This window comes from Hyaena hyaena, unplaced genomic scaffold, assembly GCF_003009895.1.
Source record: "Hyaena hyaena isolate Hyena2069 unplaced genomic scaffold, ASM300989v1 scaffold_838, whole genome shotgun sequence".
In the NCBI taxonomy this organism is placed as follows: domain Eukaryota; kingdom Metazoa; phylum Chordata; class Mammalia; order Carnivora; family Hyaenidae; genus Hyaena; species Hyaena hyaena.
The window spans coordinates 693,484-705,076 of record NW_024081465.1 but is presented as its reverse complement, the minus strand read 5'-3'; the positions used below and the strand labels follow the sequence as shown (position 1 = coordinate 705,076).

At 40.1% G+C, this 11,593-nt stretch overlaps 1 protein-coding gene and 1 pseudogene across 1 annotated transcript; one reads left to right on the top strand and one right to left on the bottom strand.

Moving 5' to 3' along the window:
• LOC120222061 overlaps positions 1-11,593 on the bottom strand; it is a 169,038-nt pseudogene that overhangs the window by 32,411 nt on the left and 125,034 nt on the right.
• On the top strand, positions 484-2,375 carry LOC120222057 (gastrula zinc finger protein XlCGF7.1-like). The gene has a single exon (XM_039219743.1). The coding sequence runs from the start codon at positions 595-597 to the stop codon at positions 1,471-1,473; it is 879 nt and encodes a 292-aa protein (XP_039075674.1). The 5' UTR covers positions 484-594; the 3' UTR covers positions 1,474-2,375.

The window sequence follows — 11,593 nt, the reverse complement described above, 5'->3', positions numbered from 1 at the left end:
CAAGCCCCACCTCAGGCTCTGTGCCGACAGCTCGGAGGCTGGAGCCTGCTTCAGATTCTATGTCTCCCTCTCTCTGCCTCTCCCCCACTCATGCTCTGTCTCTGTCTCTCGTTCTCTCTCAAAAAATAAACATTAAAAAACGAAATAAATAAAACATTAAAAATTTTTAAAAAAAGAAAGTAGAATGATTTTACTTTCATTCCTTACCTTTCAACAGTATCTTCAAATGCTAACGAGAGCCTTCTTCCAAAGACGTTCATGGAAACTTCTTTTCAAACTGTGTCAGTGGATATATATCAACGTTCTGCCCTTGAGAATAGACACTTACTGATAGATTGCGACAAGGTTGCGAAGACTGATTGGCATCAAAGACATCTGGGGATTCCTTTTCCAGAGAAGCATTATGAAGATAATAATAATGAAGAGGTTTTTATTCAAAGCACCAACCTTATTGCACATAAGAGTATACATTTGGGAGAGAAACTCTGTAAATATAATGAATATGGACAAATTCCTAACACGTCCTCCAATGTTAGTGACCATCAGAGGATTCATGTTGGAAAAAACACATGTACATGCAATGAACCTGAGAACATGCTTAGTCAGTCATCAAGACTGCATATAAATAAGACAATCCATACTGGACAGAAAGGTTACATTTGCCAGGAGGGTGGCAGAGCCTTCAGCTGGCACTCAGCACGAATTCAACATCAGCGAGCGCACACGGGAGACAACCCTTACAAATGTGAAGAATGTGGTAAACCTTACAAAAGTGAAGAAAGTGGTAAAACTTTGATTGATGGCTCATCAGTAAATGGACATAATCCAATCCTTACTGGAGAGAAACCTGACATTCATAAAAAACGTGGAATGGCCTTTACTCAACACTCACCTCTTACGGAACATCACAGAACCCATGCTGGAGGGAAACCTTACCAATGTAAAGAATGTGGCAAGTCCTTTAACCGGCCTTCTGTCCTTAATAAACATCACAGAATCCATACTGGAGAGAGACTTTACCAATGTAAAGAATGTGGCAAGGCCTTTAATTGGCGTTCTGTCCTTAATCAACATCACAGAATCCATACTGGAGAGAAACCTTACCAATGTAAAGAATGTGGCAAGGCCTTTAATCAATCCTCAACCCTTAATGAGCATCACAAAATCCACACTGGAGAGAAACCTTACCAATGTAAAGAATGTGGCAAATCCTTTACCCGCATTTCAAACCTTTATAACCATTACAGAATTCATACTGGAGAGAAACCTTACCAATGTAAAGAATGTGGAAAGGCCTTTAACTCCAGGTCAGACCTGTACAGACATCACAGAATCCATACTGGAGAGAAACCTCACCAATGTACTGAATGTGGCAAGGCCTTTGTCCGACACTCACACCTTATTAGACATCACAAAATTCATACTAGATTGAAACTTTACAAATGTAAAGAATATGGCCATATTAATAACTGACCCTTACACCTTAGTCAACAGCACTGAATTCATACTTGACAGAAACCTTGATAGAAACCAATGTAAAGAATGTAGTTAGGTCTTTCATCAGTCTTTAATCTAAATTTACTCACGATCTCAGAATTCATACTGGACCAAATCTTTCAAATTTAAGGAATGTGAGAAACGTTTTGTGGACTACTCACTCCTTACATCACATAGGGAAGTGTATCCTGGCGAATAACCACTGAATACTAAAGAGTGTGGCAAAGCTTTGAAGCAATGCTAAATGGTGACTCCTGATCAGAGACTGAATACTGGGGAGGATTTTGCAAATATAAAGACTTTGGGAAGTCTGTTCATCACAGGTGAAGCTTCATTCTACATGACAGAATTCATAGTGAAGCAAAAACTTAAAGTGTAAAGAAAGTAGTAAACGCTTTATGACTCCTCAAACTCACTCGGCATCACAGACTATATGGTGAGGAGAAACATTACAATGATAAAGTATGTGTCCATCCTATAGCTGGACCTCACGACTTGATCCATATCATAGCTAACTTACAGGATAGAAAGTAACATGTACAGAAGAAAAAAAAAAAGCAGTGCTTATGAGTGCAATTTGACCCTTAATCAATATCCAAAAGTTCACATGAGATTTATATTATACAGACATAATGAATGAGGAAAGGCCTTCAATTAAATGTAGGCTTTAGCAAACCCCAGACAGTGCATGAAAGAAGGTCACTTGAAGGATATAAATATTTGGAAAAATATTGAACTGAACATCAGATGTCAATAAGTGTTACAGAATCCACAGTAGAAAGGAGTACATCAGACTGTATTCAGACATTCATCAACATACTGATAATAAGGACTAATACAATGTTAAACACAATAGATATGCTATTATGCCTCAAGAGTTTAATTGGATCAATCTTTTAAATGTTTTTTTGTTTTGTTTTTTGTTTTTTGTTTTTTTTTTTTTTGAGTGAGAGCAGGAGCTGGGAATGGGGAGAGAGTGGGAGACAGAGACCAAAATAGTCTCTGGGATCTGAAGTGTCAGCATGGGGTCCGACAGAGGGCTTGAACTCACGAACTACAAGTTTACTACCTTAACCAAAGGTTCATGCTTAACCAACTGAACTACCCAGGTGACCCTCAATAGATCAATTATTGCATAGGTATCATTAATTTCAGTCAGTGCTTTGCTTTTTGCCACATCAACCTTCTCTGACATTTGTGACTAGAATACATTAATGTATTTCTCTTCTCAAAATACTTCCAAATTGCATTTATTCTGAGTGGCTTTGGAAAATTATGTGGCTGATTATTGGTGCATCGAAGATATGACATACCTTTATTAGGTATGACTCATGCCTCGTTCTCCATGGAAGATGAAGGACAACATAATACACCATATACAGAGAAAATCTAAATGGAGATGGTGGTGGTGAAATGTTGATACAAGTTCTCATGAAATGGTACACCAAACATCATTCTTTCCCTGTATTAAAGCTAAAAATCTTGTTGAATATTACAAATAAAATAATTTCCCCCAATGTCTTTAAGGAAAAAAGAAGTGGAAATTCAGTGAAACAGTGGTATATCTTCACTACAGCAAGAGTTAGAGAATATCAGTTGATGGGGTTGAAATGATGACATTCTCAGAGAGGTTCGAAAGGGCATAACTAACTCTTCCCCAAAATAGCATACAATTATAAATACACACTTTTCACCTATGACCTCAAGCCCGGAAGTCTGTATTCCCACATCATTTTATCAACAAATACTTTCTGAAGGCTTGTATTCTATTCAACCATGCTAATAGGACGGACTGGACATGCATAACTTCGTCTATCTGTGATCTTAATACATTTAATTAATAAAACAATTGTTTTTAATGTGTTTCCATGGATTCTACAGTGTGAAGTGTTATCCCATTACCAATATTAACCTATCTCATGTGATTAAATACTGTAGGAAAGGGATGGAAAGTAAGAAAATATGAAATTCCTTTTCCAGCGTAAGGTGGGAACCTGAAGTGGCTCCCTCTTCGGAACTGCAGAGTCACAGTCAGCCCTTGGTCACATCATATGATGAATAAAAGTCATAGAGAAAGGAATTGGCAAGCATGGTGGGATTCTGAGGATGAGGGAAGTGCCATTTCATCTTCATGATTCAACTGAGTTCCTGTGTGTTACTGAGAACCAGATGCTGTAAGATGACAATGATTCCTGTGATGCCTAGGTCTTGATCAGTGGCACTTATGGAGGAGGGCATACTGGATGATGTAATCATTGTGGCACTGCTGTACAATGTCACACATTACAGTCCATATTGGAGATGACTCTTAAAGGGCCTGGACACGTGGGATACGTTCAGAGACAGGGACCCGATGAGATTTATTAGTAACACTTATTATTTGACCTGTTTCATTCTCTGAAGCAGGGGCTATAGACAATCTACAAAGCCACATAGGAAGCAGGGAGTTTCTAAAGGGGAGTCCCGGATTTCCTGAGCATTGACATCCAGGGGAAGCAGTGGTACAGTGCTGAATCATTCTCCATATGATATCAGGAGTTGCTGGCAACAAAAAGGCCACTTTTCTACCATGGTTAAACTTGAAATTCTAGGAACATTGGGTTCCTTGTTTTCCCAGCATCATTGATGTTGAAATCCCAAAGAAGCGACAATTAGTAAAGCCATAAGCTAGAGAGCATAGGTCAGTGTGTTAGATGTATGTCCTCATGACAGTATTTGGAACAGGTATAGTCTGAGAAAGTCTATATTTGGGAAGTAACATAGACACATCATTAAGGCAGTGTTTATTGAGCTTTTACTCTGCACACAGCTTTTACTCACAAGGTGCTGTGCTGGGTACCTCAGGAATGATATATGAGTTAGTCTTCTCATACCTTAGGACTTGAAAATGGGTGTCCAGTATTTCCCCCAGAATATACATGTTATGTCCTGCCTTTCTGTTTCTTTTTCTCCCATAACATTGATTGTATAAAGGAGAAGCCAAAGATGGTTTTGAAGAATATACAAAAGCATGATCTGGAACCTCAGGAAGTTCTCATTGCTGACTAATAAGCACATTGGCATGTGACAAACAGGAGAAATTAAAATCTAATAGAATAAGAATGAATTCTCCAGAAACACAAGAAAACTGCATAGGAAAAGTATCTATGTCTTTGAGGAGGAGAGATGGGTGAGGAGAATGAAGTGAGGAGAGATGAGAAGGAAGGAAGAAGGGGATGAGGGAAGAACAGAAGTCTGGGACCTCCAAGGGAAAGCATGTAATTCACAGGAAGATGATAAGCAAATATTTTCTGGGCCGCTCTAAAACAGTAGGACAGAGAAAACTTTGTTCACATGGTCCTTCCTGGGCTCCTCCCTGTTGACCATATCTAGCTTGTATCACAATGTCATCCGTGTGGTGAGTGCACTCACCCTGGGCAGTTTTTCTATGTATATTATTTTTTAAAGAAAGAGTTGAAAAGTAAATATTTTTCCTGAATCTTCTTAATTTTGTTTGCTTATAAATGCTAAATGATCTCCCTGCCAAAGTGGCCCATCAGAGAAGAGCCTGGATGTGACTCACAAACTGGAGGAGACTGTGTTCAGTTGTGGTTCAGGTCATGACCTTGTGTTTCATGAGTTCGAGCCCCGTATTGGGCTCCCATGCTTATGTTGTGGAACCTACTTGAGATTCTTCCTCTGTCTCTGCTCCTCTCCCACTCATGCTTTCTCTCTTTTGCAAAATAAACTTTAAGAAAAATGTTAAATCAAGATAAGAGGCTACCGTTACAAGCTAAATCTTAAAGACTACTACATTGGCTAGAGGGGGATGGGAGTGTTTCAATATAACAACAACAACAAAAAAGTCCCTCTGTCTCCTGGGTTGCTCAGGTGGTTAAGTGTCCAACTTCAGCTCAGGTGATGGTCCTGAGTTGCAGCCTTGCCTCAGGCTCTGTGTTGACAACTCAGAGCCTGGAGTCTGCTTCAGAATCTGTGTCTCCCTCTCTCTCTGTTCATCCCCTGCTCACAGTGTCTCTCTGTCTGTGAAAAATAAAATAAATAATAATAAAAGGACTCCAGATTTATTGTGCTGCTGTAAATAGAAGGGTGTCCTTTTGTGAGGCTGATATATATACTAAGAATAAGTCAGATGGGGAAACTATCAAACGGGTGCAGTAGAGACATGGTATGTGCTCTTGAAGAAAATGGAGCTGGCCTTGGATTGCATTCTGGGGTGCACTGATCTCTGAGGCGCACTAGGAGAGAACATTCTCCATTCCAGAGCACTTTGGAAAGAGGGTTTATTGCCCCCCCAAGGACTAAAGACCGTGCAGGTGCCAGCCAAAGGCGTTTCAGCAACACGGTGGGGTGCTCCTCTCCAGAGGAGGGGTGCAGATCCAGATCCAGGCCTCACCGGATCCTTTAAGAGATCAACGTTTGAATCCCAGCCGAGTGCTAAGGAGAAACTATAGGAGAATTGTGGCTCAGGTCTAGGTGACTGCCGTCTCTATTCTTTGAGCACCGTCTATACTATCTGGGTTGAAAGCCCAGGTCCCTAGAGGAGAGCGAGGAGTGACACCATTTACCCCCTAACATCAACACAATGGGACTTCAGAGAGCAGCACATCAGGCCCTTGGTATTTGCAGGACACGCTTACACCAAACCCTGCCCCTCTGTGCCTGGCCACTGACTACTTACTGGAAAGACTAACTGCCCCAACATAGCCAGCCTCTCATCCCAACTAGCACAGCCACCAGACCCATGCAGCAACAGACTTTTTTTTCCCCTCCTTTTTTCCCTCTTTCTTTCCTCCCTCTTCTGTTTTTTTCTTTTGGAATCTGGTTCAGAATTTCTTATTTGTTATTTTTCCATACATATGTATGTATTTGATCAGGCTTTTAAAAATTCTATTCTTTTTCTTTTTTTTTATTTTATTTATTTTATTTTATTTTATTTTTTATTTCTAGGAGAGAGAGACACACACACAGCGAGCAAGGGAGGATCAGAGAGAGAGGGAATCACAGACTGAAACAGGCTCCAGGCTCTGAGCTGGCTGTCAGCACAGAGCCCGACGCGGGGCTCGAACCCATGAACCGCGAGATCATGACCTAAGCGAAAGTCGGATGCTTAACTGACTAAGCCACCCAGGCTCCCCAATTCAATTCTTTTTCTAACATTTGCCTTTTCTTCTGTCTTTCTTCTCCTTTTTGTTTTCTTTTCTAGCTTTCTGTTTCCTTGGAATCAGCCTTATAGATTTTTGACTCTCGGTTTGATTCCTGCCCCCTTTTTTTGCTTTTTATATGAATTGTGACTTTCAACACTCTGCCTTTTGCTTCTCAGGGGTTCTTCAACAAACCAATCAAGGACACCCAGTTGAGGTCCAAACTCTCCACGACTACACCAAAGAGGAGATGTGCAGAGAACGGACCAGTGGGATAGAGCAGCCAAAATGCAACAACAGACTGCACCAACCATACACCAGAAGCATGTTCTGGAGTGCCAGGCACTGGAGAGTCTAGGACCTCTTATTAATATAGCAGTACTCTCAGGCCCAGGCACATAAGAAGCTGTTAGAACATGCAAAAGACAGAAACGTAGCCAAAGTGATAATCCAGAGGAATTCTCCCCAAAACAAAGGTCAAGAAGAAATCATAGCCAGAGAATAGCTCAAGGCAGATATCAATGCTCTATCTGAAGAAGAATTCACGACAACAATAACAAACCTAAGAGCTGGGCTTGAGAACCATCTAGAAGACACCAGAGAAACCCTTGCTGCAGAGACCAAAGACCTAAGAACTAGTCAGGATGCATTGAAAAAAGTATAACTGGGATGAAGAGTAAACTAGATACAATGACAGCAAGGATGGAAGCAGCAGAGGAGAGAAAAGGTGAAATAGGAGACACAAGTTTGCAAAATAATGAAGCTAAAAAAGAGAGGGAAAGAAAATAACTTGATCATGAGGGAATTTGTAAAGAACTAAGTGATTTTATGAAATAGAACATTCTCCTTATCATAGGAATCCCAGAAGAAGGAGCAGGAGAACAAGGGATGGAAGGTGTGTTTGAACACATTCCAGGTAAGATCTTCCACCATCAAGGCAAGGAAACAGGCACCTAAGTCCAGGGGTAAAGAGAACTGCCTTCAAAACGAACAAAGACAGGTCGACATCACATTATGACCCTGCGAAAATTGCAAAATATAAAGACAAAGAAAGAGTCCCAAAAGCAGCTATGGACAAAATGTCCTTAAACTACAAGAGTAGTAACATAAGTTTATTAGGAGAAGTATCCCCTGAAGGTTGTTAGACTGGAAAGCAGTGACAGGACATACTCAATGTGTTGATTAGGAAAAATATGCAGCCACGATTCCTCTTACAAGGCTGTCATTCAGAATAGAAGAAGAGACACAGATTTTCCCAGACAAACAAAAACTAAGGAAGTTAGTGACACTGGGGCACCTGTGTAATTCATTCGGTTAAGAGTCCGCCTTTGGCTCAGGTCATGATGTCATGGTGTGTGAGTTGAATTGTCACATCGGGCAGTGTGTGGACAGCTCAGAATCTGGAGCCTGCTTCAGATTCTGTATTGCCTTATCACTCCACCCCTACCCCACCTGCACCCTGTCTCTCTCGAAAAAAAGAAAAGAAAAAGGAAAAGTAAATTTAGTAATAACTAACGCAGCTCTACAAGGAATTCTAAATGGGGCTTTTAACGGAAAGCAGCAATGTCTATAAAGGACTGGAGAACATCAGCAGAAACACAAAATCTCCAGATATCTCAATACTACTATATTTAGATCTTTCAAATCACTCTGATTTTCAGTACAGTAAATGCCCCAATAAAAAACATAAGGTATCAAAATGGATTAAAAAAGTAACAACAACAACAACCAAACTAAATAAAAACAATCCAAAAACAAAATCCCTCAATAAACTGCCTTGAATAGACTCATTTTAGACCTGAGTACACTTGCAGATTTGAAAGTGAGGGGATGGGGAACCTTCGATCAAGCTAATACATGTCAAAACAAATCTGATATATCTATAGTTTTATCAGAAAATTAGATTTAAATTTTTCTTTGCATTTTTGAGATCAAGCAGAGCATGAGCAGGAGAGGTGCAGAGAGAGAGAGCAGAAGACAGAATCCAAAGTAGGCGCCAGGCTATGAGCTGTCAGCACAGAGCCCGACACGGAGCTCAATTTCACTGACACAAGATCATGCTTGAGCCGAAGTCAGACACTCAGCCGACTCAGCCGCTCAGGTGCCCCAGGAAAACTAGATGTTAAAACAAAGACTGCAACAAGGAATGAAGAAGGGCATTGTCTCATAATCCAAATGACTCTCCATTAAGAAGAATTAATAATTGTAAATATTGAGGCCTCACATTGGGACCACACAAACATATAAATCCATAACAAACATAAGCAAACTTATTGAACACAATACCATAATTGCAGGAGACCTTATTACTCTCTTCACTGCAATGAACAGATCATGGAAGCAGAAAATCAATAAGGGAACAATAGGTCTCAATGACACACTGCACCAAATGGACTTAACAGAGATGCTGAGAACATTTCATCCTAAAGGAACAGGATACACATTCTTCCCATGTGCACATGGAACATTCTCCACAATAGATGACATATGGGATCACAAATCTGTCCTCCACAGGTATAAAAGATGAGTTCATACGGTAAATATTTTCAGATCACAACACTATGAAACATGAAATCAACCACAAGAAAAAATTGGAAAGCCCTCAAATACATAGAAGTTATAGAACAGCCTACTAAAGAAGGAAATGATTGGGTTGACCAGGAAATTAATGGAATTTGAAAATACATGGAATCAAATGCAAATGAACACAAGACCATCCAAACCCTTTGGGATGCAGCAAAGGCAATCCTGAGAGGAAAATGCTTTGCAACTTGGGCCGCTCTCCAAAATCAAGAAATGTCCCAACTACATAGCCTAATGTCATACTTATAGGAGATAGAAAAGCAGCAACAAAGAAGGCTTAGAGCCAGCAGAAAAAGGGAAATACTAAGGATTAGACAGATTTAAATAATATGGATTCCAAAGGAAACAGTAGAGTAGGTCAACGAATCTGAGAGCGGTGTCTTTGAAAGAATAAACAAAATGGATAACACCCTAGCCAGACTTCCCAGAAAGAAAACCAAGAGGACCTATAGATGAAATTAGGAACGCAAGAGGTGATATCACAACCAACGCCACAGGAGTAGAAACGCTTATAAGAGAATGCCTTGAAAATTATGTGAACAAACTGGACAATCTGGTAGAAAGGGACAAATTCCTCGAAACAAATGACCAAAACTCAAACAGGAAAAGGGAGTGCATTTGAACACCACCATTACCAGCCAAGAAACTGAATTGGTTTTAAACATCCCACTACAAAGAGTCCTGGGCCAGATGGTTTCACAGGGGAATTCTAAGAGACAGTTTAAAGAGAGTACATTCCACGTTTCCTTAAAGTGTTCCAAGAAACAGAAAAGGAAGGAAAGCTTCCAAACGCATTTTGTGAAGCTAGCATTCCCTTGATTATAACGTCAGACAAAGACATATCTATAAAGGAAGCCAATATCCTTGAGGATCCTGGATTCAGAAATACTCAACAAGATATTAGCAAATGGAGTTCAACGCTACATGAAAAGAATAATTTGGGCACCTGATTGGCTCAGTTAGTTGGCTTTCAGACTCTATTTTGGCTCAGGTCATAATCTCACAGTTCATGAGTTCTAGCCCTATGTTGAGTCTACAGTGAGACCTCGGACCCTATTTGAGATTTCCTCTCCCTCTTTCTCTGCCCCTCCCTCCTAGTGCTATCTTTCTCTGTATCTCTATCTCTCACAAAATAAACACTGAAGAGGAAATAATGATTCACCATGATCAAGTGGGGTTTATTTCTGGGCTGCACATATGGTTCACTATATGGATATCACTGTGATAAACTACACGGATACTAATAAGTAAAAGGTAAGTACCATATGATCCTTTCGATAGATGACAAGCCCCACAGTTAATATCACCCTCAATGGGGAAAAACGGAGAGCTTTTACCCTAAGATCAGGAGCATGACACAGGTGTTCTCTCTCACCACTGTTGTGTAACACAGTACTCAAAGTCTTAGGCCCAGCAATCAGACAGGAAACAGAAATAAAAGATTTCCAATTGGGCAAGGAAGATGTCCAAGTTTACTCTTTGTAGAGGACATGACACTCTATATAGAAGCCTGAAACACTCCACCAAAAAACTGCAAGGGCGGATACATGAATTCTGCAAAATCACGGGATATGAAATCCATGTACAGAAATCGGTTGCATTTCTACACATTTATAATGAAGCAGCAGAAGTATCAAGGATTTGAACTTATTTATAACTGCCCCCAAAACACTAAGTTACCTAAGAATAAACCTAGCCAAAGGTGTAAAAGATCTGTATGCAAAAACTAGAGAAAGCTTATGAAAGGAATTCAAGAAGACAAAAACAAATGGAAAAACATCCCATCCTCATGGATTAGACCAAATATTATTAAAATGTCATACTCCCCAAAGTAATCTACACATACAACGCCATCTCTATCAAAAGAACACGAGCATTAGTCACAGAGCTAGAACAATCCTAAAATTTGCATGGAACCACAAAAGACTTGAGCAGCCAAAGTGATGTGCTAGAAGGAAACCATGAGTAGAGGCATCACAATTCTGGACTTTAGAGTGTATTCAAAAGCTGTAATCCTCAAGACAGTATGATACCACCACAAAAACAGACGCATAGATGCCTGGAATAGAATAGAGAATGTGTAAACGTACTCATACATATATGGCCACTCATCTTGAACACAAGAGGAAAGAGTATCCCATGGAAAAAAGACAGTCTCTTCACCAAATGTTGCTGCGGGAGCTGGACAGCGACTTGCAGAAGAATGCAACTGGACAACATTCTTACACCAGACACAAGAATAAAATCAAAATGAATGCAAGACCTAAATATGAGTCAGGAAACCATTAAAATCCTACAGGAGAAATATGCAGGAAACCTCTGTGACCTAGGCCAGAGCCAATTCTTCCTTGATATGTTTCCGGGCAAAGGGA

What these genes read in the sequence shown, in the direction of transcription:
- LOC120222057 (XM_039219743.1), top strand. Translation starts at nt 595, where the DNA reads ATGCTTAGTCAGTCATCAAGACTGCATATAAATAAGACAATCCATACT.